General features: G+C 53.4%; 10 protein-coding genes across 10 annotated transcripts; 4 read left to right on the top strand and 6 right to left on the bottom strand.

The window, feature by feature from the left end:
- Window positions 1-87: 87 nt before the first annotated feature.
- CC84DRAFT_1194570 (putative MFS transporter) lies at window positions 88-2,506 on the bottom strand. Its single transcript, XM_018181352.1, has 8 exons — window positions 2,118-2,506; window positions 1,959-2,067; window positions 1,869-1,904; window positions 1,613-1,809; window positions 1,180-1,494; window positions 923-1,116; window positions 759-870; window positions 88-707 (listed from the first exon to the last, which is right to left on the bottom strand). The coding sequence occupies exons 1-8, from the start codon at window positions 2,322-2,324 to the stop codon at window positions 387-389; spliced, it is 1,491 nt and encodes a 496-aa protein (XP_018038706.1). The 5' UTR covers window positions 2,325-2,506; the 3' UTR covers window positions 88-386.
- A 272-nt stretch (window positions 2,507-2,778) lies between these two features.
- Window positions 2,779-4,503, bottom strand: CC84DRAFT_574718 (FAD binding domain-containing protein). Its single transcript, XM_018186726.1, has 5 exons — window positions 3,908-4,503; window positions 3,571-3,853; window positions 3,212-3,520; window positions 3,151-3,162; window positions 2,779-3,097 (listed from the first exon to the last, which is right to left on the bottom strand). The coding sequence occupies exons 1-5, from the start codon at window positions 4,295-4,297 to the stop codon at window positions 2,838-2,840; spliced, it is 1,254 nt and encodes a 417-aa protein (XP_018038705.1). The 5' UTR covers window positions 4,298-4,503; the 3' UTR covers window positions 2,779-2,837.
- A 310-nt stretch (window positions 4,504-4,813) lies between these two features.
- On the top strand, window positions 4,814-7,364 carry CC84DRAFT_1257217 (P-loop containing nucleoside triphosphate hydrolase protein). The gene is made up of 4 exons (XM_018184712.1): window positions 4,814-5,208; window positions 5,264-5,503; window positions 5,714-6,319; window positions 6,372-7,364. The coding sequence occupies exons 1-4, from the start codon at window positions 4,870-4,872 to the stop codon at window positions 7,209-7,211; spliced, it is 2,025 nt and encodes a 674-aa protein (XP_018038704.1). The 5' UTR covers window positions 4,814-4,869; the 3' UTR covers window positions 7,212-7,364.
- Window positions 7,365-7,682: 318 nt separating this feature from the next.
- On the bottom strand, window positions 7,683-9,007 carry CC84DRAFT_1173838 (S-adenosyl-L-methionine-dependent methyltransferase; the record flags this gene model as incomplete). Its single annotated transcript, XM_018180060.1, has 6 exons — window positions 7,683-8,161; window positions 8,208-8,539; window positions 8,593-8,702; window positions 8,775-8,794; window positions 8,850-8,863; window positions 8,934-9,007. The coding sequence occupies 6 exons, from the start codon at window positions 9,005-9,007 to the stop codon at window positions 7,683-7,685; spliced, it is 1,029 nt and encodes a 342-aa protein (XP_018038703.1).
- A 698-nt stretch (window positions 9,008-9,705) lies between these two features.
- Window positions 9,706-11,841, bottom strand: CC84DRAFT_1086894 (uncharacterized protein; the record flags this gene model as incomplete). Its single annotated transcript, XM_018174176.1, has 8 exons — window positions 9,706-9,752; window positions 9,803-10,089; window positions 10,143-10,235; window positions 10,297-10,530; window positions 10,575-10,652; window positions 10,700-11,067; window positions 11,261-11,357; window positions 11,405-11,841. 8 exons carry the CDS (start codon window positions 11,839-11,841, stop codon window positions 9,706-9,708), a joined length of 1,641 nt encoding a protein of 546 aa, XP_018038702.1.
- Window positions 11,842-12,973: 1,132 nt separating this feature from the next.
- CC84DRAFT_1257214 (Lumazine-binding protein) lies at window positions 12,974-13,907 on the bottom strand (the record flags this gene model as incomplete). Its single annotated transcript, XM_018184711.1, has 2 exons — window positions 13,757-13,907; window positions 12,974-13,701 (listed from the first exon to the last, which is right to left on the bottom strand). Exons 1-2 carry the CDS (start codon window positions 13,785-13,787, stop codon window positions 12,974-12,976), a joined length of 759 nt encoding a protein of 252 aa, XP_018038701.1. The 5' UTR covers window positions 13,788-13,907.
- Window positions 13,908-13,958: 51 nt separating this feature from the next.
- On the top strand, window positions 13,959-15,679 carry CC84DRAFT_1086211 (caib/baif family protein-like protein; the record flags this gene model as incomplete). The annotated part of the gene is made up of 8 exons (XM_018174148.1): window positions 13,959-14,129; window positions 14,181-14,212; window positions 14,292-14,329; window positions 14,382-14,467; window positions 14,520-14,767; window positions 14,814-14,990; window positions 15,044-15,123; window positions 15,174-15,679. 8 exons carry the CDS (start codon window positions 13,959-13,961, stop codon window positions 15,677-15,679), a joined length of 1,338 nt encoding a protein of 445 aa, XP_018038700.1.
- A 256-nt stretch (window positions 15,680-15,935) lies between these two features.
- On the top strand, window positions 15,936-17,521 carry CC84DRAFT_1214840 (uncharacterized protein; the record flags this gene model as incomplete). The annotated part of the gene is made up of 3 exons (XM_018182677.1): window positions 15,936-16,457; window positions 16,511-16,891; window positions 16,937-17,521. 3 exons carry the CDS (start codon window positions 15,936-15,938, stop codon window positions 17,519-17,521), a joined length of 1,488 nt encoding a protein of 495 aa, XP_018038699.1.
- Window positions 17,522-18,162: 641 nt separating this feature from the next.
- CC84DRAFT_1257211 (DEAD-domain-containing protein) lies at window positions 18,163-19,761 on the bottom strand (the record flags this gene model as incomplete). The annotated part of the gene is made up of 1 exon (XM_018184710.1): window positions 18,163-19,761. The coding sequence occupies exon 1, from the start codon at window positions 19,672-19,674 to the stop codon at window positions 18,163-18,165; it is 1,512 nt and encodes a 503-aa protein (XP_018038698.1). The 5' UTR covers window positions 19,675-19,761.
- A 42-nt stretch (window positions 19,762-19,803) lies between these two features.
- CC84DRAFT_1140949 (Brix-domain-containing protein) lies at window positions 19,804-21,371 on the top strand. Its single transcript, XM_018176305.1, has 2 exons — window positions 19,804-20,097; window positions 20,155-21,371. The coding sequence occupies exons 1-2, from the start codon at window positions 19,909-19,911 to the stop codon at window positions 21,289-21,291; spliced, it is 1,326 nt and encodes a 441-aa protein (XP_018038697.1). The 5' UTR covers window positions 19,804-19,908; the 3' UTR covers window positions 21,292-21,371.
- The last annotated feature ends 14 nt before the right edge of the window (window positions 21,372-21,385 follow it).

The raw sequence follows: 21,385 nt of genomic DNA, 5'->3' as shown, positions 1-21,385 counted from the left end.
GCAACTGAGTCTGTCATCACACATCTTGGTTGATTCCTCGCTGTCCCTTCGGGGGTATGGCCTTGGAAAGTCAAACGTGGAAAAGTGGCACAGGCAATCAGTTCAACATTGCAGTACTAGCGACATCATTGACGGTAAGCAGTACACAAGAGGCTCCGCGCGTGTTGAACAGGTAGGGAAACGATAAGCTCCAACGTCGAAATGAGATATGGAAGCATCTACAAGAGTGTTGCTCTTCCTGCCTGTTTGAACCATCCGGCTAGGGAAAGTTCCCCAGTCTGCTGAAGACATTCGTAATCCCGTGTACAATCAAGCTTCGGGCGTTGTAGTTCGCCAATCAATCGTTCTAGAGAGCCTGCTATCCGCACTAGCTAGGCTACCACTTTTCAGTACACATACCTGAATCTCGGGTTCTCCTTATCCGTAAGTCTTTCCCAAACCTCGCGATCCATATACTGCTCCTCGACACTGGCCTCGATTACCTTACGCTTCCGATTCATAGCAAAGTAGTACAGGAACAACGTAAAGGTTACGAAAGCGCAGCCAGCTTGGGTTCCCAAGACGGCGTACTTGGCCGGACGATATTCAGGCGCATCGCGAGCCTGGAAAGTCTGCGGGCCGATGATGTTGCCGATTGAAAAAGAGCCGCTGACTACGGCAGCACAGAAAGTGCGTTTGGTTGCGCCTGCGATGTTCGCGGCTGTCAACTGGACGATGCATATCAGCAAGACACGAGCAAAGGGTCCATCCTTACGTACGTTGTAGAATATGAAAAGTGGCGCAATGACAGCGTTAACGAGGTATATCCCGGCCAGCACACCTGATCGGTTAGTTATTGGTAGAAAGGACATCAGAGCACTGCCTATGATGCTGCGTTGGGGAATTAGACAGCTTCCTTGGTCATGTATGGAGTTTGACTTACGCAGGAATTATGCAAGCTATAATCCACGCCCAGCGGTGTGACTGCTTCCGGATGCCGTAGCCTACAAAGATTGTGAAGAAGATGCTGACAACGCCCGACGGCATGTTCATCAGTGCGGCCCGAGGGCCGCTATATCCTAAATTCCTGATAAGCGTGGAAGAATAGGTAGTGACCACGCCGCTCGAAATCGATAGCTTCGCATCGCATTAACTCAGTCACTGCCTCGTAACAACTCCATCGATGATCAGACCACGTACCAAAATTACTGCCAGGACAAGTAGGTAGACCTGCGGATCGACAAGCGCCTCCGAAATCTCGCTCAGTCGAAACTTGTGGTCGCGTATGCCCGTCTGGTTGATACTAACATGCTTAAGGTGCATGACCTTCTCGTCGTCCGTCATCCAGCGAGCTTGCATTGGTGTATCGGGCAGGAACATGAACGTGCATAGGCCGATCACAACAGTGATGCAGCCGAGCACAACAAACATGATCCTCCAACTGGCAAGCGCGGCCCCTGGCTTGACTTGCTGGAATCCGTACGAGACGGCACCGCCAACTATCTGGCCGATGCCCTAAGGGACCGATATAAAGTCAGTGTGATTCAAGACAAGGCGGTAAATGTCTCAGCTAAGAGTTAAGTCTTTCCTTCTGCAACAAAGACACACCCACGTTCTCCGGTGGTTTACTTACGGTTCCACAGCCCCAAAGAGAAAAGCGGGGAGCTTGTTCAGATTTGGTATACCATTGACTGCTAATCAGTAGCAAAGAAGGACCGATAGTCGCTTCGAAAATTCCTAGGAAGACGCGCGAAATGAGTAGTGTTTGATAGTTGTGGGCGGCCGCGCCGCAGGCTGTAGCAATGCCCCAGAGCATAACGTTTGCACCGACTGGCAATGCGGTTACGTATCAGCTGAATATCGTCCCTGCGTACTATTGGGACACTTACGCCATCTGGCAGCCGGAAATACTTGGAGACAATACGCTAGTCGTTCATATCAGCCACTTATCGTGTCTCTATCGGGTAATACTGGCTCACTGTTGGGCACTTCGAAGCAAAGAAGTGCAACGAAGAGAAAAGTCGCCACGTTACTGAACTCGTTTCCTTGCAGGTGCAGGTCTTTAGGCAGACCCATGACTGCCGCGTACTGTACATTGTTCACTGTTGCCCGCGCTTGATGAAGAAAGGTATACATACATTAAGTATAACTTTGTCAAGAAACTGCATTGTGTAGCAGCAAAACATCAACGGAACAATGTGCCAGTCAATCTTCTGCCGTAAGGCTTTGATATCGGCGGAGTCGAATCGCGCATTGCGATGTTTGTCGAGAAACTCCCAAGCAGCATCGACAGCAGGATAAGCTTGCACGTCAGCCTCGTGGCTGTGTTCGGCGTGTAGACCCATTCCAAACGAAGTGAATGAACGAAACGACGGCACAACAATGGGAGAGAAGTCTCGCAAAATAACTTCTCAACATTTACTCAGGGCCAAGGAGTTGCGCGGGGTACTTGCATCTGCTGGTGCTGCGTCGTTCATGCTTATGCTGCGTCGTACATGCTTGGTCGGCGGAGCTTCCTCTTTGGTTTTTAGCCACTGCAAAGCATGTCAGCACCTGTGACCGATGGACACATGCCTAGGGTGCGAGATTTCTTCAAGTTAGTCCGTGCCCAGGGTGCGAGGTTTATACAAGTAGGTGGAACGTTATACAGGCATTTCTCCAAAGCATTGGCTAGACCAACTGATCATGCGGACGGACTCTGCTTAAGGAGGTCTTCTGTAACTAAGAGTGGCAAGACTTAATATTGCGAGCTGCGAGAGACTGCGAGATATGGGTCTAAATTTTGATCGTAGTGATGCCGAACAAAGTATGCAAACTACTTTCTTTCATTGCAAAGACTCGAGACTTACACGGGCCACTTATACCTCGTCGTGCTCGTCAAACTTGATCATCATGACACGCGGACTCAGTAATGGACTCTGCGGATTGATCCTACGATAGTCATGCGCATCAAACGCAGCTTGCCGGGAAGCCAACACCGCTGGGCGGCACCTGGCAATGACTTCGTCCTCGTAATTGTCTATTGCAGCCCGGAGCGTGGACTCAGAAATAGTTCCCGAAAGCAATGGTGCGATTGTCTGAGCAATCTCTTGAATATCCTGGATACTGTGGTTAGCACCTGGGTGATTCATCAGCTTGGGTTTCCCAAATTGTCTCCCTTGGTGTACTCGCCGTCTCCACGATCTGTTATTGTTAGATCATGATGCACTGAATAGGGCGAAAATCTACTTACACATAGCCATTGGGTGCAGAGCATCTCCGACCAACATTGCTCGTCCATTGCCATGGACATCTTTTGCTGGCGGCCAGTCTGTAAGATCCAGAGGCTTCAATTCAGCTGTGTCCGGTAAGTTGAACGCCAATGAGCGAAAGGGTTCTGCCCATGTTTCAGCGAAGGTCTTCAATAGATCCAATCGTGCAGCATTTGAGGACGGCATGGCAAGCGGGCTGTCACGGTTGAGAAACCCTTTGCGATATGGCCAAGAGACAACGATCTGCGCGACGTAGCTCCGAGAACTCCCGTTGCCAGGCGCATCGAGCACTGGAACTACTGATTAGCTTAGTCGTAGATCATAAATTCGTGGGTCTCACCGCTGAAGTAAACGAAAGTATCGTTCTTAGACGACGTGGCCTGGAGGAAGAAAGAATCAAGATTACGCAACGGCTCAATTTCGATTGGCGACATGTGCAATTTGGTACCCATCAAGCGAATGGGTATATAGTTTTCGTTCGCGTCAGGGAGTAGTTGGCTTCGCACCTCTGAGTGCGTACCGTCACAACCCACCAAAAGGCTGCCCGAGCATTCCGAGCCATCTTTGAAGAAGACAGTCACTCCATCTTTAGCAGATTCGTATGAGCTGAGTGTCTTGCCCCACTGATCCCAGAGGTCAGCGCTAGTTCGCTCACAGCGTGAGTTCGGCCCCGTTACCTCGATAGCAATGCCTGTTGCCAACAAATTTCTAAACTTCTCTCGATTGACTCTGATTCTTCGTGACGCTGGTGCTGGAGGTGTTTTGCCCTTGAGCTCGCCGGTGCTCAGGTCGAAGAATGGGAATGTGGAAGCTTCGCCTCGCTCGACGGCAGCTCGGTCAACATATGCTTCAGGCAGACGATGCCACAATGAAGCCGGAAGCAAATCCCGTAAGGTGGGAAGGCTCCAAGTCAGGGTTAGTCCCCATCCTTCGTTCGTAGTCCCAAGGTTCTCTCGACGCTCGAAGATGCGAAATGGTATTTTGGCCAGGGTTAGGTATTGCGCAAGAAGGAGGCCGCTGATACCAGCGCCGATAATGATGACGGGGTTCTCGATCTTGTTGGCCATGGGTGCTTGGATGCAACCCCACCAGGACAAGAGACGATGCTTTCAATCGCGCTTACCTTCGATCAATCGGGGAGGTGCTGCTGTGGTCTGACCATTGGTTTACTAAGCGATGCAAATGCTCTCGACATTTTCTGCCGGACTGCCTGGATTTGCGATGTTCCCAGTTCCTCTCCTGACGCAAGGCATCTCCACGCTGCAGAGCTCAGTGGGCGTACAAACATGAGCTGGAAGAATCACACGTTGTGATACATATGCGCGACATGCAATGGAGCTGAAGAGGCCTCTGCCAAGGTTTTGCATCGGCAGCATGTATTACGAATAATTTCTCCGGCGTTCCGGTCATCATATCGCTTCATGTCCAGGTAGCGTTTGAAGATGCAGTCTCCGATTTTCGAGAGGAAGGAGCGACGCGGATGGACGCGGTAGGAATCGTGGGGCGACGCGCCGTTGCCGCATCAACCACCCCCAGCGCTTGTTTACCAAGCGAGCGCCTGCGTCACTCTTTTCCCTTACCGGTGGCACACTACGCAGAGCTACCCAAAACATTTTCTCCACACTTCCTTCTTCGCAATATGGCTATGGACCCTCCAGCGCGGCCCTCTGGCTCTTTGTTTGACGTTTACTTGCGACTGCGCCCATCAAAAGCTAGCGATGGGCGCTTCCTCACTGTCGTGGACAGCACCGAAGGCAGTCACCCCACGCACATAACCATCAAGCCACCGACAGATGACAAGCGCAAGAGAGCGGTTGAGACCTTTGCGTTCACAAAAGTGTTTGAGGAGGATGCCCGGCAAATGGAGCTGTTCAAGGGCGTCGGCATCGTCCCCATGATCGAGGGCGTACTGGGCGCCCCAGGACATCACGGACGAGATGGAACACTTGCAACGCTAGGCATGACCGGTTCTGGAAAGGTAGGAACTCTGGCATACGTACGGCTATGCAAACCTGACACTAAATGGTATTCAGAGTCACACAATTCTCGGAACAAAGTCGCAGCGCGGTCTGACGCAGATGGCACTCGATGTCCTCTTCCAGTCGACCGGAGAGCAGCTGGTGCAATCCTTCTATGGAGCGCCAGCATTTACATCTCTGGCTGCAGCCGATGTATCAGAAGCGCACATGTTCACAGCAACTGCCTTCCTGGACTCGATGTACGGTGACAACCAGTCTGAAGCGCGCTTCTCGCGTGCGCAGACACCCATGGCGGTTAGTACCTTTTTGTTACATCTCCGTGACTCTGTCTAATTTTCCTTGTCACCACCTTCTCGCCCGGTTGCCGGGGATGTGTGGTATCCCAACCTCCAAGCCACTTTCTCCAATCGCGCAAGTGCGGGTATACATTCAATCCTTCCTGTGAATGGGGTTCTCTCCATCAATCCGTGAAGTGTTTTGAACACAGGCTCACCCCAAAAAAAGGACTGCAGTTCGTTCATTACGAATGGCGGATCGCGCTCGAACAGAATACCCAGACCGTCTACTCTGCCGCAATCGCCGAGCGTTCACGACATCGATATACCCGTCGACGGGAACGCCGAGTACGCAATCGTCATCTCTATGTACGAAGTGTACAACGACCGCATCTTCGATCTGTTGACAGGAACCGCGACGAAGAACAAACACCCGAACCTGAAGCGACGACCGTTGCTGTTCAAGAGCACGGAACAGAGTCCGGATCGAAAAGTGGTCGCCGGTCTGACGAAGATCATCTGTGGAAGCTTTGAGGAGGCACTCATGGTGCTCGAGACTGGCTTGGTGGAGCGCAAGGTCACCGGTACCGGAAGCAATGCCGTGAGCTCGCGAAGTCACGGCTTCTTCTGCGTAGAGGTCAAGAAGCGCGATGCGAAGCGGAAAGGTTCCTGGTCAAGCAGCACGCTGACCATCGTTGACTTGGCTGGATCTGAGCGTGCGCGGAACGCAAAGACAGCTGGCGAGACATTGGCAGAAGCTGGCAAGATCAACGAGTCCCTCATGTATCTTGGCCAGTGCATGTCGATGCAGTCTGATCAGCAAGCTGGCTCAAGGGTACGTTCTCCTTGCCTGCACTCCTCCCACTGTACCTACTGACACCACCCAGAACGTCGTCCCCTTCCGGCAATGCAAGCTCACCGAGCTGCTCTTCTCGAATTCTTTCCCCTCCTCCACCCGAACGACACACTACCACCACCCCCAGAAATCCATTATGATCGTCACCGCCGACCCCAAGGGCGACTTTAACGCCACCTCCCAGATTCTCCGCTACTCCGCCCTCGCTCGCGAAGTCACTGTCCCGCGCATCCCTTCCACAACTTCCACACACATCCTCGGCAGCGGGCCCGCAAGAATCGGCACATCCTCTGGCCGGACAACGCCCTCAGGCCGCACCACTCCCTCCGCGATCCTCGAAGAACTCGACGCCGCAAACGCAGAGATCGCACGCCTCACCGCAGAAGTCGAGGTCTTCGCGCTGCGCCTGATGGAGGAGACGGCGCGCCGGAAAGCCGCAGAGGCGAGCTGGTCCGCAGCAGAGGATCGCATGCAGGATCTCGAGCAGGAGATCCGTGACGAGTGCTTTGCCGACACAGAGGCAGCTGTGGACGCAGAGCGCCGCCGGTGGCAGTCTGCGCTGGACAACGAGCAGGACTCGCAGCAGGCGCATCTCGATTCCAAGATCGATGTTGTCATCAAGGCGACCAAGGCGCAGATGCGGGACGAGGTGAAGGTGTATGAGGATCCGGATCCAGAGCTGCAGGACCGGGTAGATGAGCTGGAGCGTGAGAACGAGGTGTTGCGGGCAAAATTGGAGGCCAAAGAGCGTCAAGGGCAGCTGATGAGTGCGAGTCCTGTCAAGAAGATGAGGGTGCTCAAGCCGAAAAAGTGGGAGGATCCGGAAAGTGGCATGCGGATGGGGCTTGATGCCTTGGGACTCGAGGATTAGTCGTTTTAGAGCCTTTGAAGCCGCGTTGACGCTTACGTGACATGACATGATACGACGGCATGGGCGGCGTTGTGGGTTGCTTTTGGGATAAGCGATATCCTTGGACCTTGAAGCCGTTGCGGTCTTCTGTGTATCTATCCCTATAAGCTTTGTGACAATCACTTGTTTTTCTTAATCTAATTGAGTAATGGTCTTATGGTTGTTTCGTAGGGGAGGAATTCCCAATCGTGACTTGGTCCCTTCTTCATAAATCGTATCATGCTACCCTATGTATTTTCCCCCTCCCCCCCCCGCCGCAGCCGCCGCAGGTCCTTTATCCTGCCGACACGGCAATTTTGGTATTTACTCCCAGGACGGCCATAGCGCCAATCTGCCGTTCCTAAAAGGTAGTCTATCCGAGAAGTGAAGTCCGACCCCTACGCGCGCCGCACGCGAAGATAAGAATGCCTTGACAAGCACCGCCAAAAGCAACTAGCACATCTTGTACGTGCCCTGACCGGCCGACTGCCTGTGCATATCTTCTGTGTTCAGCTTGTACGTAATGGTAATGTCCAGATCCCTGTGGTTCTTCTCGCTCGGCCTGTTCTCGAGCTCACCGACAATCTTCTCGCCCTCCTCGACGGTCAGAACGTCTTGCAGGTAGAACACAGTCTGTTTCCAGTGCGTGTACTTGGTGTGAGGGCCGGTGGAGAACTTGATGGGCTTGTGACAGGCAGAGAATTCGATGTCGAACCAGGCGATGATAGCGTGGATGAAGTCGGAGCGGCGGACGTTGAGCTCATATGGGAGCTTGAAAGAGAGGTCGTCTACGGTGCATGTGTACAGGTCGAGGGTCAGAACGCTAGCGGGGTCGGTGACGACATACTTCATGTCTACGGTGTCGACGAGGGGCTCGGTCATGGCGGTGGCCTTGAGAGGGGTGTAATCGAAGCCCCAGACGTTATCCCAGACTGTTGTTGTCAGCAAGCGTGCCACGATCGTCGTGTCGATACATACAGCCAATCTTCTCGTCTTTGTACTCTCCGTCCTCAATACCAGCCATGAAGATGGTTGCCTTGTCGGGGAAAATCAAGCCGTCCTTGACGAGGTACTTGTCGCGCGCGTACAGCACGGTGTCCAGCATGGACTCGTAGAGGAGGAAGTATCCCATCCACTCGGAGATGATGATGTCCACCTTGTCAAAGGGCAGAACGACCTCCTCCATCTTGCCCTGCAGCAGCGTGATCTTGTCGCTCATGCCGTTGCGCTCAACGATCTCCTTCGCCTTGTCGATGATGGTGGACATGTCGACGCCGATGACATGTTTGGCGCCCGCACGCACAGCGAACCTATTATGAGTATATAAGCTTCAGTCGTCCCGTGGAAAGAGAGGTAGTCGAACATGCTCAGGATGGATGTACCGCATCCGACATCGAGGACGACCTTGTCCTTGAAGAGGTGGCCGTTCTGGTAAATTGCGTCGCGGTAACTCCTCGTTCGGACCTCATCTTTCTAGATTCAAATCAGCAAGGCTTCTTGTGGCGCTCGTGTGACAGCTGTCACGACGGTTGGCTCGGCACGCACCAGCATCTCCTCGTGGATACCTTTTCGCGCGTATTAGTATAGTTGCTCAGTGTGTGTAAGACTGCTGTGACCGACCATGGTGGTTGTAGCTGCAATTCAAACAATCGTCAGCAAATCTCTTCTTCTACATCAAGTGCATACAGGCTGGTGGGAGCATACCTGTTGAAGTAATGCGCCTCGGAGTGCGCCATGCCGGCAAGGGGGTCTTTCGCCCCGGTGTGTGAAGAAGCCATGGTGATAAATGAGATCTGGAGGAAAAGGACCTGAGACTGCAGAGGAAAGTTCAGGGCTGAGCGTTCCTGCCTGGTGGTGGTTTGCAAAAGCGAAAATCATAATTCATGTGGACCGTGCGCAGAGCCACGACTTGAGTCTCTGCCCCGCTACGAGCCCACTAACGCGAGAAAGTCTTCTAGGCCCACATTAGGCCGGCGTCGTCTACCGGACGAGTTGTCTTCGCCGCTTCAAGACTTGGAGCAACCAGAACGCCATGATTCAATTATCTAAGCAAACGCGGTGGCTAACTACAGACTGAGCGACGCTGAACAGCAGAATTCCTCCCTACAACTTAAGCCGTACTGAGAGGGGTATAACGTTGCATTTTGGACACCTTCCTCCCGTAATCATTCAAGTCGTGGTCTCGTAGCCGTCGTTCCAGGCTTTTCTCGTCTTCGCGGGACAATCGCCAAAGTTCCGCACTGTGCATCATCTCGAGGCAGAGTATTCAAGGCACACTTTCCGGGCTTCCGCCTCTCGTGAGCCTTCATCCAGCCACGTCCGCATCCCGGCGATAGTTCACTCCAAAGACCGCATTATTACCACTTACATAACAATCATTGCGCTTTTAAGACACTGAAAAGATGGAAATAGGATGAAGAAATGTGCGAAGGAAAGTTGGCGTCGTGCTTTCCGGTATTGATATGGGGAACGTCGCTTATCGGACCCGGATCTGATGAAATGTCTCCATGAAGCTTCGCGCGTCTTGCTGCTGTTAGCCAATTTTAGGTGTACATGCAGGTGATAGAACGTACCATTCGGCGTGGTGAATGTCAGCTGGTATCTACCTGATGATCCCTTGGGCAATTTGTACCCGTCCGTGAACATATAAGGATGAAGCTCGCGGAACGAAACAGTCTGCGCTCCCACACGCTTCATCCAGCCTCTGTGTCCGACGTACTGTGTAACGAAGGCTGTCCAGATAGGGATGGTCTTCAATGGTCCTCGGCGAGGTGTAGCTTCGAAGCGTACACAGCCTGAATCCTTGTCACGGAAGATCCGGAGTGCATGGCGGTACGCGTAAGTGTCGTCTTGTATCTCCCTACATCTGGTTTAGTATCTTCTATAGGAGGACACGATGGAGCGACAGCTTACCCTCCAAACTCTTGCTGTTCTCCAGGTTGGAAGAAATCCTCGAGACCTGGTGGTGTTTGGGTGTCATCTTGTCGTTTCATCGCGACCATGGTGCTCCAGAACAACACCATGCCTAATAGATTAGCCTATATTGTCTCGACGGACTTTGAAGGACATACGTTCATAGAGCGTGAATCGCAGGTTTGCCCAGAGATCGAGCTGGCCATCCTCACGGTTTACACGACATAGCTGCAAGCTCGATTCGGTGCGCAGCACTTTCAGACCAGTGAGCGGAAAGCAGTAACGCATTCTTCGCCCGGTTGGATCGAGGGTCAAGAAGAGAATCCGTGCTCGGTTATCTTCAGAGCGCCAGTAGAGCCTCACCCACACGTTCGTCGCTTCGAAAGGCCTAAGCGATGTTAGCCGAATCAGCAACCATGGTCGTCTTCTTACAGTTCAAGCACTTTCTCGAAGCCATCTTTCACCAGCAGCTCGATAGCTTGCGGCTCGTCTCTTCCGAGACACCGAGTCCTGGGTGCTGTCAGTTTCGTCAACACCGTCGTACGGAGTTTGCGTACGGTTGCCCAAGGGTTTGAAAGGGCGTTGAAGAATGTCTTCCATCAAGGATTTTCATCGCCCAATGAGCGACTGGGCCTCCAGAGTCATTGGAATGCAGCGAGTAAGTGTTTGAAGACGCATTTGAGTAGGTGGGTGATTGCGGCACTTCTGGTACGATAGGGGGTATGTATGGTATCTCGCCATAGACCGGAGAACGTGGTGGAGGCGGAGGCGGCGGTGGCGGTGGTGGGTGTTGGTGAGGATGATAAGCCGGATATGTGGTGCCCCGTTCAACGTGCGGTCTTGGGGGCAATGGGGGAGCGTGGTACTGGTACGGCTGGGGTGTTCGAGGCGCTGTAGGATAAGGACTTAGTGGTCTGTACGGACTCTGACGATAGTACTCGTATATGCTATGCGTCTGTGGGAAGTAGGAAAACACATCTTGATACAAGAAAGAAGCCATCGCTCGGTGACGGGCAATCGCCAGTTGCCAAGCGGAGGGGCCGGTCGGAGATGGCGAGGTGGAGGCTAAGAACAAGTAGACAAGAGATCGCAAGCATACCATGTGCACGTGGATCCACCGAGAGCCTGGAGAAATAGTCGTCAATTGGCTCTTGTTTCTTCAGTATCTTCGATAGCCGAGCCCGAATGTGGTCGACTTCTCCGTCATCTCCCTTGCTATTCGTCGTTAAACACATCAATCACAGGCCACCACGACAACCTACCTCCTCAAAATATCATGCAAGCCTTGCAGATAGGTTCTATACATTTCCAAACGCGCACTTAAAGGAATACCTTGTGCCCGCATCTCGTCGCACGCATCTTCCCAGATCTGCGCGTATGGCGGGGTACCGGGGAAAGCTCCAGGATGTTGTCGGCCCTTTCGCTTCGACTTGTTGAAGATGTTTCGGATGTCCTCCAGCGTATATTCCAGGCTCGGGAGACATATGTCGAGATCATGCACGATACGACCAACGTGCCTGCCATAGCGCGACAATGCCAGGTCCTCGTGTAGTACGTCAAGAGCGCTTGAGATGGCAAAGAGTTCGGCAATGTCACCCTTGATCTCTTTCGAATACTCTGGTATCTCGTCTAGGAAAGTACTGAGCGCGGTCGCTGTGTCTTGCGCATCTTTGGCGTAGTCGAGGAGCCGCAGGTCCATGGTGAGTCGCGTGATAGGATAACTGCAAGCGGGGAAGAAGACTACGGCATCGATACGCCCGAGATTCGAAAAGCAACGAGAGAATTAAAGCGAAAGGTGGACAAGTGGCAAGGCTGAGAATGAGCGTCTCGGGCGTGGGACCTCCGCCTTCAGAGTGAGGGAGCGCAGGTTGACGTGTCCAGCGAGCAGCAAGGCAAGCCGATGCACACCAATCGAACACTTATGCCGACGAAAACCCTGTATCGTACTGCACCTTATCCGCGCGCTGCAATTGTTCAACTCTTCGCGATTCTTGCCTTTCTGTTCGTTGCTTTGGCCCCCAAATCGAACTTTTCGATTCTCCTGCGGACCACTTTTTCCCATGCGAGTGCGGCTTGGTGAGAGACGAGACCGACTTTGTGCGCCTGACATGCAAGGCCAGTTTAGCAGCCACCGGATACGGACCAAAGAGGTGCGGCACGGCTGGGATGACCGCATCCATCAAATATGGAAGCGTCCCGCATGTTGCCGAGATGTTCAGCGGTATCCGCATTAGAAAGCCGTCCGATTGCTGATGGAAACGAGTTTCTGCCTGATCGGGGCGCATGTAAAGCTACAATAGTCAAGGATTGTGAGCGGCGAAATCATCAAAATAGAGAGCAACTCATCACCAAGCTGCAAATATGTATCGAATGAAATCGGATTGCTCTGGCGTGCCGCCTGTGGTTGGGCAGAAGGTGCGATGCATCATGCACTGCTGCTAGGCAACAGCGTCCCCACCAGATGATGTACATTGACGAATGTTTCTAAATGCAAAATTACAGCCACAGGAGCAAAGAGTGAAGGGCAACAGCGCACAGTAGTAGGCATGTCACATCTTTATATTTGAGGGAGGAAAAAGTAAGGCTGCGCCTCATTCTTCAGCGCCACGACTAGGTGACCGCCCTGTTTGTCTGCTCCCAGGCATTAACGCGATTGTGCGATGCGAAACGATTTGCTATAGGTCCGTCACGCAAGATGGGCGTCTCGATGCCTGGCCAGCCCCCCGGTTCCATGTTACGGGCCTGCCAGTCATGTTCAGACCGTACCGCGCCCTCCCTTTGGCATCGGATGTTGGTGTACCAAGGATGAACTTGGAGCCGCAAAGCGTGCCTTATTTCCCGAGGGCCTTCAGTCTCTCATCAACTAGCTTAGACACCATCTTCTCGAGGATCGCGAACTCGCCGTTTGCGGTCCCTTCAAAGTAACCAGCTACACTCTTCTCAACATACTTGCCAACCTGGTCAACCTCAACGTTGACCTCCTCGCCAACCTTCTTTGACGCCGTAACGACCTTTTCTTGTGTGTAGGCAATGAGCATGACCTCCCAGAAACCGTCAGGCCCGTCCTCGACCTTTGTCACGGTCAAGCTGGCTCCGTCGATGGTGACGTATCCCTTGTATACGACATATCTAAGCACGGCGGGATCGCGCGGTTTGAAGCGGAAGGTGAGCGCGTTTCCGTCGGGAGTTATAGATACTATTGAAGCGGTCGTGTCGACGTGTCCTTGTACAAAGTGACCACCCATGCGCGTCGATGCCGCGACAGCGCGTTCGAGATTGACTTTAGAGCCCTCTTTGAGCGAGCCCAAGTTCGTTTTGCGGAGCGTTTCGGGGGCGACGCCGACTTTGAAGGAAGTCTTGTCGAATTCCGTCACCGTCAAACATGTTCCTGTGTCTATTTTGAGCGGCGCTACGATAAACTGCGGAGGTTGCCCACCATTGATGGCGATGCTATCCCCCAATTGAGCGCCTTCCAGAATATGTTGCGCATCCCCGATGGTGAGCGAGGTTCCGCCGCCTCCGCTCGCAGTCTTGTCAAGCTGCTCCAAGGCAGTGACGGCTTGTCACGGTTAGTTGTGGCATGTTGACAATGGGTGGAGTAATGGGCCACTCACTGCCTATTATTTCAACAAGGCCGGTGAACATTGTCTCGTAGTGGGGTGACGCGGAAGTAGTGGCGGGGGCCGCAGGGTCAAGATGCCTCGGTCTGCGCCAGAGCTTGGGCCTCCGCGGGGAGCTTCGGGGAACTTCCAAATCTGCGATTTGGGAATGGAAGCTTGTCTGTCACCTCGACATCTTGCGGTTGCTTGCCTAAATATGCTCTTCCGACCTTCCAGTCAAGTCTTTCGGTCCTCGCTTACCCACAGTCAGCGCAATTGGTTCACAGCCCAGTCTCGAAGATGGCTAGCATCCGCAGCACGCAATGAGGACGGTACACTTCCGCTGGCGGGTATCAAGGTTCTTGACATGACAAGAGTTTTAGCCGGTGTAAGACGGACTGGCAAGGATGTCTCGTTACTCTGTCTAACAGCTAATTAGCCTTACTGCACACAAATACTTGGTGACCTGGGGTACGAATAGCGACCGTACGGTCCAACGATCCAACGATCCATAGTTGGGAGCCTTAGGTTCGAATTGACTTTGTTACAGGGCGGATGTCATAAAGATCGAGCATCCCACCAGAGGAGGTATGTGCGCATTGAATTCTATCTAGGAATCTTGCTGATCAGTGCGAGCAAGATGATACTCGAGCCTGGGGCCCACCTTACGCCAAATACGTCGACAGTAATCAGGAAGGGCCTGGTGAAAGTGCCTACTACTTAGCCGTAAATATGCGTGAGAAAAGTGCAGCCTTACTGTCAAATTGACTGGATTCAGGTCAACAGAAATAAACGATCTATCGGTCTCTCGTTCGCTCATCCTGCCGGAGTCGATATTCTACACAGGCTAGTGAAGGAATGCGACGTGCTTGTCGAAAATTATCTTCCTGGATCGTTGGCAAAATATGCGATGGATTACGCATCGGTCTCTAAGATCAACCCGGGTCTAATTTACGCTAGTATAACTGGCTATGGACAAACAGGGCCTTACAGTAATCGGGCTGGATATGATGTAATGGTCGAAGCGTACGTGTATGGTGCTTTACATAGGCGCGATACTAACAGGCTACAGCGAATTTGGCTTGATGCATATTACGGGCGCACGCGATGGTCCTCCAGTCAAAGTCGGGGTCGCCGTGACCGACCTGACCACAGGGCTTTACACTTCGAACTCGATTATGGCGGCTCTACTCAGTCGGATAAAATCTGGAAAGGGTCAACACATTGATGTAGCGCTCAGTGACTGCCAGTAAGATGCTCCGATCCTAATAATTAATAGTATACTGGCTTACGTTCATGTAGGACAGCCACACTTGCAAATATCGCGAGCTCTGCTCTTATTAGTGGCCAAAAGGACTCTGGGAGGTGGGGCACTTCACACCGTGAGTTCGATGGTGCTTCTCCGATGTCTTTGATAACTCACACATTGTAGCGTCAATTGTACCATACAAGGCTTTCAAGACGTTGGATGGCGATATTCTACTAGGCGGTGGCAATGATCGCCTGTACGGCGTTCTATGCACGAGGATCGGCAAGCCCGAATGGATACTGGATGCTAGGTTCAAGACTAACGCTCTGAGGGTGCAGAATCGCGATACCTTGGAAGAGATGATCGAAAGCGAGACAGTGCAGAAGACCACTGCAGAGTGGCTTGACATATTGGAAGGTTGTGGGATGCCATACGCAGCCATCAACGATGTGCAAGCGACACTGAACCATGACCATACCATTGCTCGCGGAATGGTGCAACAGATTGAGCACCCATCGTGCGGTCCAATCAAGTTGGTGAACACTCCAGTGAAATACTCGGAGTCGACTCCAGGCATCAGAACACCTCCTCCAACTCTGGGCCAACACACTGACGAGATACTACGAGGTACGCTTGGGATGGGATCCAAGGACATTGAAAGCTTGCGCAGCGAGGGCGTTGTAGCATAGAACTAGCCAATGGCGATAGACTGAGGTCCAATTTGTGCAAAATCAACCCTGTCGGTCTTGCCGATGGTATCGGAATGATGGTCGAACTGCACCTGCCATTAGTCAATCGTGCCTTCGCCGCTAGGGCCAATCCAGCAACAAGCTTCGCCGATCGGCAACTCCACATGAACCATTCGTTCCCTTCCACAGTTGCGCCAACAAGCGCAGGCAACCTATCTTTCGCAAGCGATACTGCAGCAAACATTCGTTACAGGACATGGACCCGCCAGACTCCAAGGCAGCGGGCTCCCCGGCGCTCAATCGCCCAAATACCGTGAGCGGCGCACCTAGCCAAACTAACCTCTCCACATCCACGGCGCAAACCACACCAAGCGCAACCACACAGCCCTCAATATGGGCCTCGCACAACACGATTGGCTCTGCGTCAAATTCTTCAGGCCCATCCTTCCCGCAATTCTCGGCTGCCACGGCCGAAATCCTCAAGAGGTTGCAGGCAAACCAAGGCAATGCGACTGCCGGTACCGCTGCGTTCGAGGCCAAGCGAGCAGAGGTGCTACAGAACTACGTTACGAGCGACAAGCTTCCGACGCCCCCGCCAGTAGCTGGAAACGGAAGGAGGGGCAGAGGCGGAAGAGTTGGAACGCCATTGAAGACAGAGAGTGGCGCGGGCTCGGCGGGGCCAACACCTGCTTCAAGAGGGTCCGGCAGAGGCAGAGGACGAGGCAGAGGTGGCGGCCGCGGCGGGAAGAGAAAGAGGGCAGAAAGTGAGGAGAGCGATGTGAATGGCGCCGCATCTCACTCTCTTGTACTGTGTCAACTGACCCCATACAGGACGACTCGGACATCTCTTCTTCATATACGCCGTTGCCAACACGGACGAAATCTGGCCGCAGCGTGAACAAGCCCGTAGCTTTCGTACCCACGATACCTGAGCCTACACAGACTGTCAAGCGAAGGAGATCAACAAAGACAATACTCGCGGCACAGTGCAAGACCTGCCACCGTGGTACCGATCCTACCAATAACCGAATTGTTTTCTGTGATAGCTGTAATACTGCATACCATCAGTATTGCCATGATCCGCCAATAAGCAATGAAGTGGTCACTGTTCTGGAGAAGGAGTGGTTATGCGGTCCTTGCGAGCGATCAAAGCAAATTGTCATCGAGGGAACAGGTGGCCTTACCACTGCGGAGGGTTTGTCAATAGATGAGGTGAGCCATCCGAAAGTGATATGTGGATAAGCTAACATTGCCTAGAAACGCGCATATTTCTCAACCCTCTCGCACGCGCGTCTAGTCTCTCTCCTCCTACACGCTTCAATACGGCATCCCGAACTGCCCGTTTTCCCACCCAACGTCCACGACTTGATCCCAGATCAATCAGCACCCACCTCGAAACCATCAGTACCCAAACCAACCTCACAACCCGCATCAACATCAACATCAAAACCATCAAATGGCCATGGCTCGATAAGTGGCACTCCGCGCTCCCGGCAACTCACAAACCCAAGCGGTTCAGACATTGATCCTTCAGAGGCTCAGCTCCTCGGTGAGATGAGCACACAGCGTCCATATACTATGAACCCTCCGTCTATCAACCCAAGTGGTGCACTGGATCAAGCAGATTATGACGATGGCTACGACTCCGATCCTCCTGCAAACTACCCCAAAGCCGGAAACGGTTTAGCACGTACACTCCGTCCTGAGTCTGAAGATCTGCAATGGCTCGTGGACGACAACTTCGAGGTGTTCTCTCATGGGTGGAAAGGCGACGGTACTGGCATGGGTGCTGACGGCGTCCTTGCCGACGCTATCGAGGATGTGGAATCTGGGAAGGCGTAGAACGTCGGCAACCCGATCGTGATGACCGTGACTTTACCGTGTGGGTTGAAGAGAGTGAGGTTCTGGCATGAAGAGGAGATTTTTATTGAGAGGAACGACCACGAGGGCGAGAGAAATGGGGATGGCAGCAGAATTGAGGAATAGGGGGGTGAAGGCAACGATCAAAGCAGTAAGCTTAGCGAGATTGATGATGAACAATTGGAGGAGTTGAGTCGCGAGGTCGAGAGGGGTGGAGGCAATGATCAGCAGAGCGCATTAAGCGCAAATGTGCTTAATGACCCATTTGCCCAATTCCGAAACGACGCCAGGGTTGACGAGAGCATGAGAGGGATCGATGATGCTGAGCTAATGAGGAGGTTCATGGCGACGCTCAGGCGGTATGTAAATGCGAATTACAACTGGAGGAGCATGCCAGCCGTTGACGACGATGAGTCGTCATCGTCCTCATGGGAGACCGATGATGGAGGTAGTTCAGCGTCCCAAAGGTCAACACAAAGGGAATAAGGTATCAAGTTGTAGGATAATCACTGGTATCAACAAAAGCTCTTCAATCCACACAGCTCCCTTTGAAAAATCGAGAACGTGAAATCCTAATCATGATGCATGAAGCAAAGGAAGTAAAGTCAGACTGGAGGCACTCTCTAGCCCTCCTCCTGGTCCATCCCATCCCTGCCCCTCTTCCCCTTGAATCCACCGCCGCCGCCGCCTCTCCTCCCGCGCTTGTCGTGAATCTCCTTCATCTCCTTGACTGCCACTCGCTGCGCTTCGCTCACCCGCTCAGCCAGTACCATAGCCTCGTCCTTGGGTACAACTTCCTCCTGGATCTTGGTCCCTAACGCCGTCTCTGTCCGCAGCCAGATTTCCACGTCGTATTGCGTCACGAACGAGATAGCCTTGCCGCTCTTGCCAGCTCTGGCTGTGCGGCCGACACGATGCACGTAGGTCTTGCTGTCCGGCGGTAGGTCGAGATTGATGACTAAGTCAACGGAGGGAATATCGAGACCACGGGCAGCGACGTCAGTCGCCACGAGGATGTCGCGGGACTTGGCCTTGAACTTCTGGAGCGCGCCGAGACGATTCGATTGGCTAAGCTGGCCGTGAATGGGGATGGCGCCGAAGCCGAGGGTGCGTAGCAGCACGGCAACGCGCTGTGCCTCGTTCACGGTGCGTGTGAAGATGATGGTAGGATGACCGATGGCGTCGTTGAGGATGTGGATCAGGTAGAGGTCCTTGTGCTTATGGGGGAGGAAGATGTAGCGCTGCATGAGCGTCGAGACGGTTTGGTGGGAGCTGGAGGAGATGCTGACGCGGACGGGGTTGTGGAGGGCCGCGCGCTGGAGGTTCTCTACCTTGGTCGACATGGTGGCCGAGAAGAGGTATGTGTGACGTCCCTCCCGTGGGAGGACCTTGAGAATCTTGTCGAGGATAGGGCCAAAGTCGAGGTCGAGCAGGCGATCGGCTTCGTCCATGACTAGATACTTCAAGTGCTTCAGCGAGAAGCCCTTGGTGTTCTCGAGGTGGTCTAGCAATCGTCCGGGTGTGGCAACGACAACATGCGGTCGCTTGCTGAGAGCAATTGCCTGCGCGACCATATCCATGCCACCCACGAGGGTGACGCATTTCACGTTGATAATGCTCCCGAGCGCCTCAACCTGCTGCGAGATCTGGTAAGCCAATTCTCGGGTTGGCGCAAGCACCAGTCCGAAGAGGGATTGCGGCTTTTCCATGAGCGACTGGAGGATAGGCAGTACAAAAGCGGCTGTCTTTCCAGAGCCCGTCTCTGCCAATCCAATGACATCGCGCCCTTCTAGGGCCAACGGGATCGATTGTTCCTGGATGGGCGTTGGGTTGGTGAATTTGAGGTTGGCGCAGGCTTCGCAGAGCTCTTCCCGTACGCCGAGGTCTGCGAAGGTTCTCTTGGATGATTCGCCTTGATCAACCGGTGCGCTCTCTTCCTCCGCTTCTACCACCTGTTCCGCATCTTCAGCGTCGTCCTCGCTAGATTCTGGGGCAGGTTCTGGTTCTTTGCGCGGCGCGGTCTTCGCATTGGGTTTCGCAGGGCGTTCCGAGCGTTTGGAGGGCTTGGATTTGTGCGGGTAAGGTCCAGCAGCGCTGGTGGGCGCATCGAGTTTTCTTCTCTTCACGGCAGGCATGTTGATGTGCAGCGTGCAGTGGGCGGGCGTGCAGCGTAAATTTCCAGGTGGAGCCGCCTTAAATCCGGCGCTGCCAAGATTTCGACAATTTTCTTGGGGCAGTCGCAACCTGCACCGAATACCAAGGTCAAACAATCAACTCGACCGACCAAAGGCGAGACGTTACTAAATACATCGATTGTATAAACCCTAGCTCTACTACCTCGCCGCTCGAATCGAGCAGACATTCTCAACATGGCGCGAGGAAATAGCGGTCGCCGGAAGCAGTCCGTCGCGGACAAGCAAGCGGTCGCAAAGCCAAAGGAGGGAAACCCCAAGAGCATGGTAATTCGGATAGGCGCCGGCGAGGTTGGATCTAGCGTCACGCAGTTGGTACAAGACGTACGGCAGGTCATGCAGCCAGACACTGCAGTGAGACTCAAGGTTCGTTCAAAATTCCTGCGCTCAACCCGCATTTGAACAGACGTTGACAGCGTGCAGGAGCGAAGAGCGAACAAACTGCGCGACTTCACCACCATGGCCGGTCCCCTCGGCGTAACCCACCTCCTCCTCTTCTCGCGCTCCGAGGCCGGAAACACAAACCTGCGCCTCGCAAAGACACCCCGCGGTCCAACCCTGCACTTCCGCGTCGAGAAATACTCCTTGGCAAAAGACATTATGAAGAGTGTGAAGCACTACCGCGCTGACCCACAGGCTTACAACGTTGCGCCCCTCCTCGTAATGAACAATTTCCTCACTTCAGAGGCCGAGCGCGAAAAGTTGGGAGACTCAGCACCACCAAAGCATCTCGAGAAGCTTGTCACAGATATGTTCCAGGGCTTGTTTCCGCCCATCCAACCGCACACCACGCCGCTCCACACAATCAAGCGAGTCCTGCTCTTGAACCGCGAGCCGCCGAAGGAGGACGATAATGGCACCATCACAATCACCGTTAGGCACTATGCGATCACAACAAAGATTACCGGTGTGCCGAAAGCGATACGGAGATTACACGCCGCGGAAAAGCTCATCAAGAGTCGGGAGAAGAAAGGCCGCGGGTTACCCAACCTAGGGAAGCTTGAGGATGTCGCGGATTATATGCTGGACCCATCGGCCGCGGGATATACGTCCGCAAGCGACACCGAAGCAGATACGGACGCCGAGGTCGAAGTCACAGCGCCGGTGCGGACGAAGGTCATGTCGAAGAAGGAGCGCGAACGTGCGAAGTCGGGCGACGGAACTTCCAAGGCGAAAACCAATGGACCAAGGGTTGAGAAGCGCGCAGTCAAACTCGTTGAGATTGGGCCGCGCATGAAGCTAAGGCTGACGAAAGTGGAGGAGGATGTGGCCGGCGGAAGAGTCATGTGGCACGAATTTGTCACGAAGACCAAGGAGGAGATGAAGCAGCTGGACGCTACATGGGAGAAGCGCAATCAGGAGAAGGCAGAGCGGAGGAGAATTCAAAAGGAGAACATTGAGAAGAAGCGGAAGGAGAGGGGCCAGAAGGGCGAAGGTGAAGAAGATGAGGATGAGGACGAGGAGATGGAAGACATTGATGAATACGATATGGACGACGATGTGTGGCATGACGAGGATGGTGAGGGCGGCGAGGAAGACGAAGAAGAACAAGAAGAATAGGTGGGAGGCATCGACGAGTGTAGTAATGATACCCATTTCCCATGTGGCTATTCTAACCCACGCTTTATGATGCCGTGGCGTACATTCCCATCAG

Source organism: Paraphaeosphaeria sporulosa (assembly GCF_001642045.1).
Source record: "Paraphaeosphaeria sporulosa strain AP3s5-JAC2a unplaced genomic scaffold CC84scaffold_3, whole genome shotgun sequence".
In the NCBI taxonomy this organism is placed as follows: domain Eukaryota; kingdom Fungi; phylum Ascomycota; class Dothideomycetes; order Pleosporales; family Didymosphaeriaceae; genus Paraphaeosphaeria; species Paraphaeosphaeria sporulosa.
This window is presented reverse-complemented; position numbering and strand designations above follow the sequence as displayed.

What these genes read in the sequence shown, in the direction of transcription:
- CC84DRAFT_1194570 (XM_018181352.1), bottom strand. Translation starts at nt 2,324, where the DNA reads ATGGGTCTACACGCCGAACACAGCCACGAGGCTGACGTGCAAGCTTAT. An exon ending in ATTTCCGGCTGCCAGATGGC is followed by an intron (nt 1,810 to 1,868) that starts GTAAGTGTCCCA and finishes CCGCATTGCCAG; the next exon opens with TCGGTGCAAACGTTATGCTC. An exon ending in CACTTTTCATATTCTACAAC is followed by an intron (nt 708 to 758) that starts GTACGTAAGGAT and finishes TGCATCGTCCAG; the next exon opens with TTGACAGCCGCGAACATCGC.
- CC84DRAFT_574718 (XM_018186726.1), bottom strand. Translation starts at nt 4,297, where the DNA reads ATGGCCAACAAGATCGAGAACCCCGTCATCATTATCGGCGCTGGTATC. An exon ending in CAACAGGCATTGCTATCGAG is followed by an intron (nt 3,854 to 3,907) that starts GTAACGGGGCCG and finishes CTCTGGGATCAG; the next exon opens with TGGGGCAAGACACTCAGCTC. An exon ending in TACTTTCGTTTACTTCAGCG is followed by an intron (nt 3,521 to 3,570) that starts GTGAGACCCACG and finishes CAGTAGTTCCAG; the next exon opens with TGCTCGATGCGCCTGGCAAC.
- CC84DRAFT_1257217 (XM_018184712.1), top strand. Translation starts at nt 4,870, where the DNA reads ATGGCTATGGACCCTCCAGCGCGGCCCTCTGGCTCTTTGTTTGACGTT. An exon ending in GTGCGCAGACACCCATGGCG is followed by an intron (nt 5,504 to 5,713) that starts GTTAGTACCTTT and finishes CCCCAAAAAAAG; the next exon opens with GACTGCAGTTCGTTCATTAC. An exon ending in ATCAGCAAGCTGGCTCAAGG is followed by an intron (nt 6,320 to 6,371) that starts GTACGTTCTCCT and finishes GACACCACCCAG; the next exon opens with AACGTCGTCCCCTTCCGGCA.
- CC84DRAFT_1140949 (XM_018176305.1), top strand. Translation starts at nt 19,909, where the DNA reads ATGGCGCGAGGAAATAGCGGTCGCCGGAAGCAGTCCGTCGCGGACAAG. An exon ending in ACACTGCAGTGAGACTCAAG is followed by an intron (nt 20,098 to 20,154) that starts GTTCGTTCAAAA and finishes GACAGCGTGCAG; the next exon opens with GAGCGAAGAGCGAACAAACT.